A 16,749-nucleotide genomic window follows, 5' to 3' on the forward strand; every position below is an offset into this window, starting at 1 on the left:
GTTTGGTGAATATTTCACAGATCTGGTGTGGGAAATGACCACAGAGCAAACTCATTTCTGCCAAAACTACTGGTGCAATGGGCAGCTGGATGTCAGACCACTTTATCAGGGGTATGTCTCATGCTCTGAGTTTTTCCTGGCTTTTTCACAGGCCAGTACCTCAGCAACAGCCTGTCCTGTTTACAGGCCACTTCTTCATGGTCTGTGTGTTCCTCTCCCACTCCAAGCTTACATGGAAGTTTAAAATTCCCATATTGTTTCCTAGTGGGGACCTCCCTCCACCCATCAAAGCTTTCTGCCTGGTGTCTTCAGAGAGATCAGGTTTTCATCTACAAGTGGAAAGTTTGGCTTCTAACTAAGAGTCAATACACCTTAAAGATATATTGAATATAGGCATGGATCAGAGTGATGTGGAGCTGTCATTCCCCAGGAACAGCTGGATACAGGTGACCTGGCAGGCTGTCACAAGTGAAGTGCAGCACTGTGTCCCTGTGAAAGCTCTCCTTTGTAAGAGCTGGGAGGTGAGTGCACAGTCATCTCTGGCAAATTTGGAGGATCAATAGGAATTTCTGGTCCAGGAGAACTGGAAACTTCAGATGGAAGTGTAAAAATGCCAGGAAGCAAGGCCATGTAATACCATGAAGGTGTTATGGTCAAGAACATCTCTTCCTTCTTCTCCCTCACAGCTTCGAGAAAACAAGCACCAAATTAAAAATCCTTTTGGAAATTAAGGGGTGTGCACCATCTTCCAGTAGGAGCTGGGAATTGTGCACAATTAAACCTGTCAAACACTGCCATGCTGGCTGGACAGAAAGAGGGGACTCCTCCACTTCAGGGCCCCTCATCAGATCTGAAGGAGTTTTGTAGTTTTGATGCTTTTATTCTCCTCGGCTCGACAGCCTCTTCTGATTGACTCCTATGCACTCGAGCAAAAACATCCCACACAAGTAAACTGAGGCACTTAACAATACTTACATAAAATACTGCAGACAGCTCCCTCATTTTCCACATTTGTACAGATACTTGTCATTTGTTTGGTTCATTTGAATGGGTTTATGATATGACCCCCTGGGAGCTCTTCCATATGGGGAATGAAGTTTCAAAATCTGCACATTCACAAATGGCAGCAAAATCCCATCACTTAGTGCAGAACAGCTATTAAATGGTGAGCAAACAAACATTAATTACAAGTTCATTGCACAATACAAACAATATTTCTTTAGGCATTCATTATTTGCCAAAACAAGCCTCTTTGGCAGACCTTTGTTCTTTTCTCTTTTCTTAATTTATTTTTCTTACAGATAATGAAGTTCTTTTTGCTTCCATCAAATAAATAAAATTTCTGCTATGAGCTGTGATGTTTGGGAAGTTAATTCCAAATAATCTTTCTCTTCTTACTTTGGCCTTTGAGGTTTCCAGCTGGGTGAGAGGCTGTGAAACTGCAGACTCTTCACTGCACTCTGAGGAGGAAACCCTGGAGGTCTTCTGCTCAAACACTGGTTTTTTTGAGCTCTTCCTCTGCTTTATGGCACCCACCAGCTCTAAACAGTATGTAACTGGTTTACATGCAAGATTAAGTTGCACTGTAGCCACCTGAAGGCACGTGGGGAATCTTATTTTCTGTTCTTCAGCTGGAAGGTTTTAAATGAAACGGTGAAGGTGTTAAAATAAACCTCCCGTTTTGTTGTCAGTAATTTGGGCCCAGTCCAATTCTCGTTCAAATTAGTGGAGAGACCTTGATGCTTTGAATAGCAGTGAAATCAGATTATAATGCTATTTCCCTGACCTATTTTTGCAGTCCTGGTTGAAGGCAGGGCTTGGGATGGCTTTGCCCGTGGCACTGCTGGTTAGAGCAGAGCAGAGCTGTGGCAGTGCCTGCACTGGGGCTGTCACACACTCAGTGGGGAAAACAAACAGGGACACACAGGGCTTTAGGTGAAATGTGTGGGTTTCAGTCCACTCTTCCCAGTTCTGCTCTCAGAGGCTTCCTGTATTCTATCTTCTGCAGTGACTTTGGTGTGTGTAATTCAGCAGGGTCTGGATTTGGTGGCTGGGCTGCAGAGCTGTTGTGTTACCACGTGTTTGCTCTTCACTGGGTTCTGGGAGCCTCCAGATGTTTCCAAAACTTAAAAACACATTCCCATTTTAAACTTGCATCTTGTAGTTCTCATGAGCACATTTCCACTGGTAGCTGTTGCTTCCCTTCACGTGTGAACCGAAGCCACTGCTCTCGGCTCCCTCGGTGATGGATGTTTTCCTCCCTTCTGGAAGCTTTCTTGCAAGGAAAACACCTCCTATAGACAGAACTCAACTTTTGGGATGCCACTGTGTACTGCAGAAGAAATGTGGTCTAAGGCAAAGCCTCCTTCTGTTTGCAAAGAAAAAAATAAAACCCCATTATTTTTAAGTGTAATGGGTTAAAACTGTACATAGCCATTGGAAAGTGGAAAAACAGTGCTAAATGCAAGTCAGCCTTTTGTGAAACTGAAAAAGAAGCCAGCAGGCATACATGTTTGTATAAAAAGTTACATAGAATTGTGCAATGGGCAGACAAGAGCACTTTATTGTTTGTTTGAATAAGGAATAATTGAATTGGGTAAAGTTGTTATTCCAGTATCAGAGGGGGAAAGGACTATAATCCCCTGAGGGGTGTTGTGCACCTTTCTGGTGTATAACCCTCCGTGCTTCCAGGGGAACGTGTTGGAATGCTGGTGGAAGAGAAGAGAGAGAATCTAATTCAAGGTAACTTAATCAGCGTGGCATATAACCAGGCTAAGGGTTTTGCAGCAGTATTTAATATTCATTGACTGTGTGCATGCGGAAAACATAAGCAAAATTGCTTTTTCAAATAGGTTTGCAGAGGCCTGGCTGAAAATGTAGCCCTTAATAAATATAGTTGTTAATCTGTTTTATTCCATGAAAGCTTTTATACCCTGCTTGTCACTGTGTTTGAAACACCTTCCAGTTAATGTTAAGCACAAAGATTAACATCTGTTGGGAGCTATTTCTTCTCTCCTCCTTTCCCTTTCTGAGGAAGGAGCTGAGAGTTCTGGTTAGGATTCCTTTTTACCAGTTTGCTTGTTTTTAATGGTCATGCTACTATTAATTGCATGCCACTGTATGTTGCTGTCAGAAGGCTAGACACAGAAAACATTTGGTGTAGAAAGAGTTGAGGTTTGTGCTCTTAATTCTTAGAGAAGAAGGTTGAGACAGCTGACTCAGCCTTGAGGATGGTGGTATGGCAGAGCTTGGCAGTGACCAGAAATCTGGTCTTCTGCAGTATGGTCAAAGATGGACCTGTAGGGTCTACACCCAGATACACATTTTCCAAAGTTTCCCTTTTTTTCCCCTCGCCTTTCTAAGTGTCAGTTTTCTGTTCTAATGAGGGAAGTGATCCAAAGGCAGAACTGCCTGTTACTGATGCTTGAAACCTTCAGATCCAATCAGTGTTGTGAGCACTTTGAAAAGGACCTCATGGAATCCTGAAGAATCCACAGAAACCTCAGGAACCATGCAAGCCATTTGAACACCTGACAGGGTACCTTTTTCCCAGCTGAAGACTCTCCTGTTTCTCCATGTCAAATGCTGCTCTGTGAGTAGCAGCAGACAAGAAGATTTATGTCCCCTCTCTCCACTGATGCCACTTGTGTCCGTGTGAATGGGGTGGATTCAGATCCACGTGTGGCTTGGATATGGAGCCTCTGAGCCTCCAAGACAGTTGTAAAAGGTTGCAGTGGGTCTCTGGCCCAATGACAGGTGGATGGAAAGTTTTCTTTGTCTGCAGGACCTCAGCAAAGGCTTGAAGGAACTCAGTGTGCTGCTTCCTGTCCCTGAAACATTCATTTTCATCTCCTGGTGTCAGCATTTTGTGTGCTTCCATCTTGCTTAGGCTGTCAGCAGACAGAAATTATTTTTGTCCTTACTTTTATTACTGTTTTTGTCTTTCAAGTTTTTTGGTGTTGGCTGGTAAATGAATTGGGGCTGGTCAAACCATTGTAACGTGCCTTTACTGTTGTCTAGAAGCAGGAAAAGCTCTGAAAGTGGTGGGCAGTCCAAAGCAGTGACATCCATGGTCTTTAAGGTGACACCAAAGTTTGAGGCCAGTGATTGCCCAGCTGTGTGGGTTAGTCCAGAGCTTGCCTATGGAAGTACAGAAGGAAAGCAGGCAAATGTTCACTGGTTTGTGCCTAAAGGCTTCGTGGACACTTTATATTTAAATTGGAGGAAGTTAATCATAGATGAGTATCTGTGAGAGAAGCAAGCTGACTTGTAATGCTGAAAAGAGTGGAAATGGAAGGAAGTTATTGACTGGTGTGTATAATCACAGTCTGGCTTTTATATTTCTATTGTAATCCTAAACAATAAGGATTAAATTCCTTCCTCAGAGGCACAAAGATAACTGCATGTTCAAGGACAGAATCATTGTGCAGAAGGTAAAAAAGCAGAAATCCTTGTCAACTTCAACCTCTACTTGTTATTTTTTTGAATAATATTGATTTTAATTTGCTGGTTTAATGGTGGTTTTTCCCCTTTGCAAATGGAGAGCAGCCACTTAATGAATCATCAGCTCAATAGCAGCAATGCCAAACCAGAAAATACAGGCAGTATGACTGAGGAGAAAATGTACATTTCATTAGCAAAAGTCAGTCAAGTTCCTGTGAAAATACAGTTTTGTGTTCAAAACATTGATAACATTTTAATGAAGAACTCCCACCTGAATGCCTTGTGCCAACATCCACAAAAAGCAGAGCTGGCAGATTCCCACTCTAAGCATCCCTCTCAGCAGAACTTCCATTTCTGTAGCATCGAGCAGAGCTGAAGGAGAAGAAAAACTAAATGAAAACACTTTGTCTTCTTAAAAATCGCACTGGGGTTCTTTTAGCTGTGTGTTACCTGCCCACTAAAGCTGGCTGTCCATGACTAACCCATGGGAACACGGCAGTACCCGGCACAGTGGGAAATGCCTGTCAGTGGGGGGGTGATTTAAATAGGTGTGAAAATACCCCCGAGTGACTCCTGCGGGGTGGGGAGTGTAAACTGAGACACTGGGGCTTGTTTGAGGGGCTCCTTGCAAACTTCTGGCCTTGCTGAAGTCTGTTCAGATTTGCTCTTGGTTTTGGTCAGATTAGGGTTGATTTCCCAGTCTGCTCTGACCAGGGCAGCAGGATTGGATATGTGGGCTGGAGGAGCTGCGAGGGTTTTGTCCTGCATTTCAGACCACCCTTGTGTGGCTTCCTGGGCTGATATTCCAGGGAGATGCTGCAGAGAGGCTTGTGTTGTATATGAAGGCAGGGCTCACCAAACTGGGTCATCTTGCCTGGAGTTTCCTCACGATACACACTGAACAATAACTTCTTTCTGTGTAACCACATCAAGGGGAAGGAAGAAAAGTGGCTATGGATCCACAGCCACGTGTGATTTAAATCACAGTGTGATTTAAAATCTTCCCCCTGTGGCGAGAAGATAAACTCTGGTAATTTTGACTGTGGCCTCAGAACCAGGCTGAAGACAATAGGAGTTTATCAGGGAAGGAACTAAAAGCCAACCAAGCTGGAAGCACTTGTATTCGAGTGAGTTGGGCACCCTGGATTTCAAGGAGTGTCACTGCTGTAAAGTTATGCAGAACCTTTTCTTTTGCACTGATTAAAAAAGGAGAGGGAGAGAGTCGGTCCTCAGCTGGCATAAACAGACACAGCTTTACTGAAGTCAGTGTGCATCTGTTCATTCTGGTGAAGGATATAATTACCCCATATTGCACTCATTTTATCAACCATTGCTAATGTTTTCTGTGTGATCCTCTAAAGCTTTTCAAGAATGAAAGCTCTGTCTGCTGCTCCCAGCACTTTGCCTCTGTGACATATGAATTGTGCCAAATCCATTCTTGAGTTTTTGTTTTTAAGCTCCGAGTACAAGGGTGAAGTGAAAATAAAGTGTGAATAATGGTCTTTTTCTCAAAGGCAACGTGATATTGCGTTGAGCTGAAAAATTTACTCTCCTACAGATCGGCCCTGCCAGTAGGAAGGGCTGATGGATGCTGAGCACGATCCAGCTGATATCTGATACAGGGGAGGGGGGAGGGCTCTCCAGGGTTGCTGACAAAGCTATAACAAGATCCAGGGATGGAAGCTGAAGTTAGGCAAATTCAACCTTGCAATAAAATGCCGGTCCTGAGCATAATAAAATATTATAGCAATTTGTTGGTGCTCGTGATGGATTTGTCGTTAAGGTCTTTATAGTATTTTCTTTTAAAATCAGTCTTCGGTTTCTGGGGGAAATTCTGAGGCCAGCCTGTGAGCTGGAGGATCAGGGTGATCCCCTTTGGTTTTGTAATTGAAGTGCACTTGTTAACTTCCCTTCTTTGCTAGGCCTGAAGGAGAACCATTTACCAGAATTGCCCTTAACAATTCTCACAGCACCCGCAGATCTGCACAGAGATAACTGTTCTAATTAAATCCCATCCTTCAGGACTGCATGGGATTGCCCACAGAGATGGGGGGAATTGTGTGCTTTCCTTCCCTTCTCCTCCTTTCCCCCCCATACTTGTTTGGGTTGGATCTTGAGGGCTTATTTTGTGAGAGGTCTTCTTTTTCCCATATTTTTCCTTGCTGTAGCATGGGAGCAACTCACCTGTGGGATGTGCCTCAGGAAATAGATTCCCCGTGATCACAGTTGCCTTTGTCATTGGTGTTAACCCTGTCAAACCCAGCCAAACCCAACACACTGACACGCATCAGGCTCTCCCACCTCCAGCACTCAGCAATCCATTCACTCTGCAGCATTCAACAATCAAATGTTTGGGTGAAATGGAAGCCTTTGAGCTTCGTGCAGGGACATCTGGATGGAGCTTAATGATGTGGGATATACAAGAAGTCGTCTTAGTGACAGGAGCTGATTGTCTCCTGATCTGAAACTCTTTCAAATATATTAAATTAGAGGCTGTCGAACATAAGATCACTCTGCACATCTCACAGGATTGGGCTCCCTGTTAGTTCCCTGTCTGAAAAGCAGTGAATGCTCAGGTCTGAGAACATCTTCTTGAGAAGAGTGCTCACCTGCAGGCCGTCTGAGCAGCACCAGGGCTGGCTGAACGCCTGGAATGAAATGTTTCTGTTGTTGTGGGCATTGAGGAAACTCGAGAGCAACACAGGTTTGGGAAATCGTTCTACTCAAGAAGCAGCTCTCTCTTCTCGTGCGTTTTGAGCCCTGGTAGTATCACGTTCTGTTTTGACAGCTGTCAGAAGTTAAATGAGAGATACTTGGGGAGAGGAGGGCTGAGCTACAGGAGAATTGTTATTTGCGGCGCTCGCCAACAGTTGCAGTTTTCACTTGGTAACACACATTCTGTCTGTTATTCTTTCTCTTTTCTTCTCCTTTCCTCAACTTTTGCACCTTTTGTTTCTGGGGCTCTTGTGACAGGGGCTGGTGCCATCCAACCCGTGCTACTTGCGGGAGGAAACGTCTTTGTGGTGCTGTGCATGTGCAGTGCCTGTCCTGCCCTAGTTTTACTCCAGCCCTTCTTCACTGACTGCCAGCTTCCAAACTTCTCCTAGTGCCACTGTCCTCCTTTCATCTGCCAAATCTAAGCTACAGTCTAGCCGTGAGGAGAAGGGTTTTACACTCACTCTTTCCTTCTTTTTGTTTATTTTTCTTTGTTCTCAGCCGACACCATTTATCCTCGCAGGTTACTGCAGCAGTTTGCTTGTAGAGGTGACACTCTGCCAAAGGTCCCTCACATAGCTGTATATTAAATACTTGCCCTTAGTGTTTATATTTCAGGGGGAAACATTCACAGGTGTTGGAGCACAGTGGCTTCTATGTTTGTAGAAATTAACATTATTTACCCTTTAAATTATTAGAGCTTTAACTTGGGAGAACCTGAAACTTTTTTTTTTTTTTGCCCTGTAGTCAACCCTTTTCGTTGTCCCGTAATTGCAAATAAATAACGCTCTCCCAAGGCCGGCTGAAGTTGGCGGGGAGTTTTCAGAGGCTGTTCCTCCTCTGCAGCACACGGGGGCAGAAGGCGCCCGGCCTATGTTCTGTGCTGCATCACTTCGGTGAGTCCTGCCGGATCATTTCGGCGTGCGAGGGCTTCATAAAGGAATTTAGCACCTGGGAAAATTAAGTTCTGTTTAATTGTCTGTGCAGGAAGAGCTTATTTTATAGCCGAGTGAGGTGTGTTCGTCCCCAGCTCGCAGGATGTGTGTTAGGGGTGTGGGGAGGATTCACTGAGGTGTTACATCTGACAGTCACTGTGTATGTGCAGCAGTGCAGAAGAGATAATTATATAGCTGGAATATATATAGGCATTTAGCTTTAATTAGGCTTTTGATTAAATATAAAAGTGCAATTAAGAGTGACAGATACAGTAGATCCTGGTAGACGACATGACAGTTTTTGGCTAGAAGAACTCCTGTGCTGATTTTTTGTCAGACTTGATTTTTTCTAAAGATCTTAATGACTGTTCTATTGAATCTTTGATCTGAATTGCTCTGTATTCTCTCTCTCTCTCTCTCTCTCTCTCTCTCTGCTTATCTGTCTGTTTACAGTATTTCTGTTTGTAGCAGATGTTAGATTAATTTACAAGAAAATTGTTTTGTTTCAGGGAAGGATGATAAAATTTAGACTGCAGCCAAGCAGCTAAGAATTAAATTTGGATTTTTTTTTTGTCCATGGTAATACCTTTTAACTGTATTTTACCAAGCTTCTCAGACTTCCTTTTCTGGGTAATGATGCTATTTCTGTGAACGTGTCTCTGAGCACACAGGCGTAAGCAATTTGTTAAAGGCTTACATATGAGAGACTTACATAAGATTTAACATGGGAGGGGAAGGACATTATTATGAAAATGTAAAAGCAGATATTGCAAGATCTGCTTGTATCACTGATACAGACGTGAACAAATTGCTTTGAGTATCATGTCTCCTATGGCACTGAGCTGTTGTTGATGTTAAAAGCCTCAGTTTTGCACAATGCCTGGGCCAGAGTGGGTTTGAACCAATCCTCTGTGCACTACTTTTGAAAATAAGGCCATTAACTAACTATGGGTATGAAGTTAATTATAGAGTCCTCCCTTAAACAACTTGGCCAGGATATTTGTCTTGTATCTTAGCTGAATAAGTCTGATAATAATGATACAAAGTGATTGGGTAAAGACAAAAGAGCAAAGAACCCTTCAGTGTGCCTTGACTGTGGTTAGTTGGAGCTTCACACAGTTTCTCATCATTTCACAGCGGGGCTCTGAGGCTTTCCAGTGTCACCCCAGAGCTGTGAGCCCAACAGAGCAGCTCCCTGGCTTTGTTGCTGCACTTAGTATTTGCTGTGGGGACAAATGGGTTCAGCTCCTCCTTGGTGAGGCACAGAATGATGTTCTGCCCATCAGTGAATGCCCGTGTTTGCATTGAATTGCTTCCTTAGGCTGGAGATTGAAGTCAGCATCCTTGGAAGGGCTCCTGTAGACTCCAGCGTGGTGACACAGGCAGCTGTTCCCCATGTCTGCCTGTTACAACTTGTCATTTGTTTCACAGTATGGGAGGTGTGAGAAGTGACAGGACTAAATAAGCACAGAGGGAAGGGACTGTTGTATCTGGCCGTGCTAACGAATGAGCTGGGAGTGAAGTTAACTTCATGTGAAGCAGCTTAAATTATTTATTTTCAATCCTGGAGCTGTACTTAACGTGTTGTTAAGGCAGAGCCGTGTTGACAGGGTGACATTAATTACCCCACTGGAAACACACCGTGGTAGCTGAAAACAATTGTTCTCACTGTCACTGATGGCTCTGGGTACAGCCTCAGCCTGTGCAGACCCGGCCAGAGTGTCCTCCTCCACCCCTGCATCCACCCACAGCTGTAAACTGGCTCTTTACTTACAGCCACAAGAGATGAGGTTTGATGGTTGTGGGTTTCTTGTGCCCCTCTCTCTCTGTTTGGGTTTTTTTTTGTGAGCTGAGTGACTGTGTGATCGATCTCCTCTCCACTAGACATGGCATGTCTTAAACACGTGAGGATGGTCATTCACTGATCCACCAGGCATATGCTTTACTGTTCCTGTAAATCCCACAACTCCCTTAATGATTCAATCCTACTCCTTAATTCATAGCAGGAGTGTTGTGTCCAGAATAGGAAGTTATTGTGTATGGGCTTTCCATTCTTTGTCCAGGCTTTGGCTTACACATCCCTGCTGAGAACTGGATGTGACTTGACTAGCATTTGTCTGGATGTAAACTAATAAAAGTGAGGAATTGACTTTTTCCCTCCCTTCTTGTTCAGCACTGTGATGAGTTAGGGCCTCCAAAATGGCCCAGCTGAGAAGCGCTGGAATATATCTACAAGTAAATGAATGGCTGGCTACTTGCAGTTGCTATGTAATGCTTTTCTAGATGCTCCTGGTCCATGGTTAATGCAGCCAGAGATCCTGCAGGGAGAATGTGAGTGAGCAGTGTTTGTTCCCTGAGCTGAGCTCGGTTGGTTAAAACTTGGTGGTAACAACACCAAGGTCAAGGGTTCAATCCCCTGTATATGGGCCATTCAGTTAGAAGCTGGACTCGATGATTCCTTGTATCAGAACATCCTGTGATTCTATATCTACAAGTAAAGGAATGGCTGGCTACTTGCAGTTGCTAGGTAGTTTTTCCAGATGCTCCTGGTCCACGGTTAATGTAATTAGAGGTTTTACTGGGAGAATGCGAGTGAGCAGCGTTTGTTCATGAAAGTGTGAGGCTGTGCCTAATAACACCTACCTCTCTGTTTGTAGGTTAGGCCAAAGACCCTGATTCCAGACAGCCTCCCTATCTCCCCGTGCAGAGACCAACCTTCCAAGCAGCCTCCCACCTTCCAGAAGGCGACCGTAGTGAGCATCAAGAACCCCAGCCCCGCGCTCCCGACCGCCAACAACACCGTCAGCCATGTGCAGCCGCCCCACAGCCAGCCCCCGAGCGTCAGCGAGGCCCTGCCCTCCCCTCTGAGCGGCGCAGGGGTGGCCTACGCCATCATCTCCACCTCCCCCAGCAATGCAGCCCCCATCAGCACCAGCGCCGCCATCTCCGTCGTCAACGACAGCATCAAGGTGCAGCCGCTCCTCATCAGCGCCGACAGCAAGGTGGGGGCTTGTGCTGGTTCAAAGGGAAACCTGCAGGGGAAATGAACCCAACTCAAAGGAGAGATTATAAATCAGAATAACAGTTTAATAAAATAATACAATAAGTACGATTATACAGACAAACAGTTGGGTTTAACCCACAAAACGCAAATATATAACCCAGCACCCTGGGGCATGAACAGAGTGGTGTTCTTTGGGCCCCCTGAGTCCAAAGGAAAAGGAGAGGGGAAAACCTGTTGGTGAGAGTGCTGGTGCAGTCTGGTCAAGAGTGGTGGTTGCAGTCCGGTTGAGGGTGGTGGTTGCAGTCTGGTTGAGAGTGGTGATCTGCAGTCTTCCTCTGGATCCCACGAGAGGTTAAAAAGTCCCAAGACTCCAAGATTATATATCCTCGGGTTCAGGCAGGAATGCCCAGTCCCTCCCTCAGGGCAGGGGGTTCCTTAATGGGTGTGAGGACAGGAGCACCCTCCTATCTCACAGTTCCACTCTGGGTGTGAGGACAGGAGCACCCTCCTATCTCACAGGCCTCTGAACACCCAGTTTACAGCCTGAGGGGTCAGGGCTGCTCTGGGCAGAGGGTGTAAATGGTCTATTGATACCAGTTTCTGGGAAATGGCATGGAAGGCTCTAGAATACACAGTTCTGGGTTACACCCATCCAGTGATGAGCTGGTCCCAGCTGTTCTAACTAGGACAGGGCTTCACCTCCCCCTGGGCAGCACGTACAGCAACCCCGTGGCAGGGGCAAGCAGGGTGTTCCCCTGGGAGGGCACAGCCCTGGGCAAAGTGGTGGCAGTGGCTCTTCTTGAGGAAAATAATCAGAAAGCAAAGGGAAAACTCTTCAGGGGACACAGAGATGCTGGGAGACATTTGTCTGTGTACAGGCCTGTTTTTTAGTGGGAACAAAACTCATCATTCTGTAGCCTGACATTAATGAGACCATATGATCTCCCATTTCCTTAAACCAATCCTCACTAATAACATCCCTGAATTCTGTGCAGGCTCAGATTTCCTATGGACTCCCTCTTCAATTATACAGTGATAGGAGTTATATCAACTGACCCCGGGGGAGCATATAAAATAATCAGGCATTCCCTCCTGCACTTCCAGGGGAACACCAAATGAAATGAGGGCTCAGGGTTTCAAAACTGATCAGCACAGGAATCAGTAGAAGAAAATTCAAGTTATGAATTACTTGTCTCCTCTTTGTACCGCTTTTCAGCTTTGAAATGCAAGAACTTCACCACTCTAACACCAGAAACAGATTCAACAAAGGCTGCCAATGTGCCCAGCAGACATTCACTGTAATTTCCTACTGGGATTCCCCTACTTTTGGTCCTGTTGGCAGCACAGGTTCTCATAGAGTGCTAAAAAAGAATACAGGATGTAGGAAGGCTTTTGAGGTAAACAAGAGCAGACATCTTTTCCCCATTTCTTTGCCATAATTTATTTTTCTTTTACTTAAAAAAGCTGCTGGTTAAGAAAACCATCCCTTTTTATGCTCTAGGAACTTCTAAAGTGACCAGGCTGAGATAAAGTATCTAACAATTAAATAACATGGATTGAAAGTTAGCAATGAAATAGATGGAAAAGGCCCAGCATTCAAATCTAATATTTTTAATATTTATCAAGAAGGTGAGCTTAGGAAGGTCTTCCACAGTCCTTTGTGAAGATTTGATTATGGGTATAAACTCACATGTGGGGAGAAATTGTCATTCATTCCTTTTAATTTAATACCTTCTGAGGTAACGTGACCTGCACTGTGTAAATCTTCACGTGGTAATTCAAACATGAGCAGCTGGAGTTACTAACACACATGTGTGTGAATGAGAGACCTGTGTCCTAATTCCTAGAGGTTCTAAACCAGAGCTGGTTTTAATGTAAAACATGTAGTTTATTTTGTTTATGGAAAGCTGGGCACCCAGTGCTCATAACACATAAAGGCAGAGGGATGAACTCTGATCTCAGTTACATGAGGAGTGTCTTCCTCCCCATCCACGGGCACTTACTCTGAATAAAGCTGGTTATGAGACTGAGACCTCATAACTGAGATCAGGTTGGCTCTGAATGTGTAGTGATCCCATCTCTTCTACCTGTACACAGAATAAAATCAAAGGAAAGGGCTCAAAATCCCTGCTAGAGCGTGGCTGCTCAGCTGGCTCCAGAAGTCCTCCAAATAGAAAGTGTCCTCATTTTCAGAGGCACTGATTGAGTGACTCCCTTAATCTGCTGGAGGTTTGTAATGCACCAAAACCCATTAATTTTTATAGTATGGATTTAGGAGCCAAACCTAGCCATTCAGTTTTTTTATACTTTTGGCTTGTGACTTGCATTTCTTTTCTGCAGGGGTATGAAGTAACCCTTCCAAGAAGAACCCGAGGTTTCAGGCAGAAATATCCAGTTTCATATAGTGAATTCTCTTATTTGTACATTGTCTTCTAGGTTATCATTATTCAGCCTCAAGTCCAAACCCAGACAGAAAGTAAAGTGGAGACAAAGAAACCTCCTGAAGAGTCAGCTCAGGGACCCCCTGCTACCAAAAAGAAAAAGGAGGAAAATCCAGAGGTGATTTTTTTCTTTTTCATTTCTAATAAATGAGCTCCAGCACGGTTGAGTTATGTCACAAAATGTAACATAACTTGTGGGTCTCATAATAATCTTGGCACCTTGCAAGGCTGTAGCTGGAGTTCTGGAGAAAGGTGTATACAAGCTTAAGGTATTTTCTTTTGGTATCAGATTTATAGCATTGGGTTTGCCAGCGGCATATGAGGTGAAATTAACATTTGTTTTGTCTTCTTTGTAATGAATTTTGCAATTTTTAGCTTGTATTTAACAACAATTTCTTGCATTTGCTGTGTCTTCCCACATGTATGCAGATTCTGGTCTGAAACACGTTAAAATCCTTCAAACTGAGTAAGAGAGCAGAAGGAAGGTTATAAGATGAAAGAGATTTAATATACTGTATTTTTAATATTCTTAATATACCATTTTTTTTAAATTTCAGCTAAAAACATAAACCACAAGTCCTTGTAGAAATGGTGTCTCTCTTCAGCAGACATTTTGGTTTTTTGGCTGGGTGTACTCACATTAGATTGGGTGTACTTTTGAGGCAGTTTGAGGAGTTACACAAGCTGAATCTACTGCTATTGTAGAAATGCTCAGCTCATGTGAAATCTTAACCTCACCAGTCTAATAAATGTGTAGCACAAAAGCATCCTTGGAGCTGTAGGCTTAAGAGGATTATTACAGTATAAATTTATAATGTTACTTGAGGCATGTGGGTGGTCATTTGTTTTACCATTTTAGGAGGTTCATACAGTTAAACAGTGTTAAGGATAAATATTTTAGCCCAGAATATCACAGCTTTATGCAGAAGCTCTGCAGAACTACACTTAGGAGACCTCCCAAGTTTAAAATCTGCCTCTCCTGTGAATCTTCACTGCCACTGAATGAGGGGACTGTGGAGTCCTGCTTTTTTTAGGCAGGTATTTCCAAAACCTTATTAATTTGGTAGCACCTTAAGGGCAGAAAGGTCAGTAGATCCTGCTTAAAAGCAGAATGTTAGGAAAAAACATTCATTTTTCGCTGCCTGTAACTTATCTCCATGGAAAGAATATTGGACGAAAGTGCTCCAGAGAGATGCAGGAGGAGAATGATGGGACTGGGCCCACTTTTTGGTATGGCATCCATAAATTTAATGAGCTCTTTTAATTGCTAATTAGACTATCTCAACAACCTTTTTCTGCCCATGAATATCGTTCCTACCCTGTATATCCTGGAGGTCTCAGCAAGCTCTTTTTTCTGGGTAGGGTGCTGATGCCCTTAAATATGACAATTCTTTTCTTTTCATAGATTTATTTCATGGCCATAAATAGGTAGGTCTAGAGTTAATTTCTTTTGTTCTTTGAAAGTAAACTTTAGTTGATTATCATGTATTTATGCAATTAGTGCAATTAGAACTAACAGCATAATTAGTGTAAATACATGTAATGACATAAATAGAACATGTAATTACAAAATGAAATGCTTTTGTGAAAATCTTTGTTTTGCTCCATGAAAAGATGTGCTGTGTGTTTCTGAAAGCACTCGTGGCTTTTAAGCAGATGATTAAATTTAAAGCAAAGAGTAACAAAGATGCCACATTTCTAAAAAGAAAACAGGGACTCGAGGCACTTCTCTTCTAGCTTTTATTTATCTTCAAAGCACAAAACTGAGGCAGGGACTCCAAGAGGACCCTACGTAGATGTTAATCGGGACAGAATGAGATTTAACAAATTAAACTGCAAATTGAAAGCAAACCAACCAGAAACATCCAGACTTACCAGTAGCCAGGAATCCCATCTGCAGGTGCTGAGTGGACCTGAATGAACAGAAAGGAGTGAGGATGAGGATGATCACTGGCTTTTGTTCCTGGCTTGGTCATCCTGCTGGGAAACCACCAAGCTGATCCTGGACAACGTTTGCATTCTACAAGTTTTTTGTCTAAGAGGAAAATTACTGCCCTAAATGCTGGTTCTTTCTTCTGCCAGTGTTTCTAATCCCACCTAAGAAGTACAAGAGAGATACATGGCAGTTGTGGACTAAATGCTAATGTTAGGCCTGGATTAAAAAACTGGAGAAACTGAAGTCTTGGTTTTGCAGCTTCCTGAACAGAGGAGAAACAACAGACCCTGTGCTACCTGAAAGGAAAGCATTGCAATGGAATTAGAATTTTGAGTTGAATCCAACAAGCTACAAGAGTGAGAAATAGCCAAACCCATAAAAACAAAGATGCTGTTAATATAATATGCTTGTTTAAAAGAATACAGCTTCTACTGGGATTTTTTAAAAAGGGACCAATTTTCAAATCCCTATAAGTGTTAACCCTTCCTGTGTTCAATCATGACTTAATTATCAAGTCCATTTGTGATGGCTCTTTATATGTAAAGCTGCCATTACATTTAACTAGATATATATTCAAATAATTTTAGCATGGAGAGACATTGTTTAGCAAACACTCCAGTACTAAAATAATTTCAGTTGGGGCATCAGAAAACGTGTGTTTCCCCTGCAGTTTGATCTTGGGGTGACACAGGCAATTCCATGCTCCCTTGGGAACACACAGTTGCACGTTAACCATTCCCACTTTGTGGTTCTGCACCTGAATATTGTGATTTCTCCTGCTCCCAGCTCTGAGATTTCTCCTGCCACGCTTACTTTTTGAGGGGGGTGAGGTGAAGCTTGTAATTCCCCTCAGTTGACTAATTTTCTTCTCAGATCTGCACGGTGGATCTCGGATCAAATATTCATCTTTGCCTTCAGGTGTGGGGCCCCCACTGTGCCTGGCTGGTGTTTTAGGCACGTCAGGAGGGAACATTATTGAAATCAAGGTCTGACATGCAAATGAACACATGCACTTGTCATTAGCACGGCTGTGGAAGGCAGAAGTACAGCATGAATATATATTTCATGCCAGTGATGAAATTCTACAGCACCATTTTTTAATCTACAGGGAGGGTTACACGCCAGGAGGCTGTGGAAAGAAAATATTCCTGTCTTATGAGGGTGTTAGTTCACCTGTTGGACGAGGATATTTTCACAGATACAAGAGGGGTGTGGATGTCCAGTGCTGACCCTCAGGTTCTGAAGGACACACCCAACAGTTAGATCTCTCCATCT

At 43.5% G+C, this 16,749-nt stretch overlaps 1 protein-coding gene across 2 annotated transcripts in view; it reads left to right on the forward strand.

The window, feature by feature from the left end:
- The window catches only part of PHF21B (PHD finger protein 21B), a 146,765-nt gene that overhangs the window by 109,617 nt on the left and 20,399 nt on the right, over window positions 1-16,749 (forward strand). For both annotated transcript variants that reach the window (XM_064654064.1, XM_064654065.1), the window contains 2 exons: window positions 10,751-11,095; window positions 13,534-13,656. In XM_064654064.1, coding sequence (XP_064510134.1) covers window positions 10,751-11,095; window positions 13,534-13,656 — 468 coding nt within the window. The remainder of the gene's footprint in view (window positions 1-10,750; window positions 11,096-13,533; window positions 13,657-16,749) is intronic.

The sequence above is a fragment of the Pseudopipra pipra genome, chromosome 5 (assembly GCF_036250125.1).
Source record: "Pseudopipra pipra isolate bDixPip1 chromosome 5, bDixPip1.hap1, whole genome shotgun sequence".
In the NCBI taxonomy this organism is placed as follows: domain Eukaryota; kingdom Metazoa; phylum Chordata; class Aves; order Passeriformes; family Pipridae; genus Pseudopipra; species Pseudopipra pipra.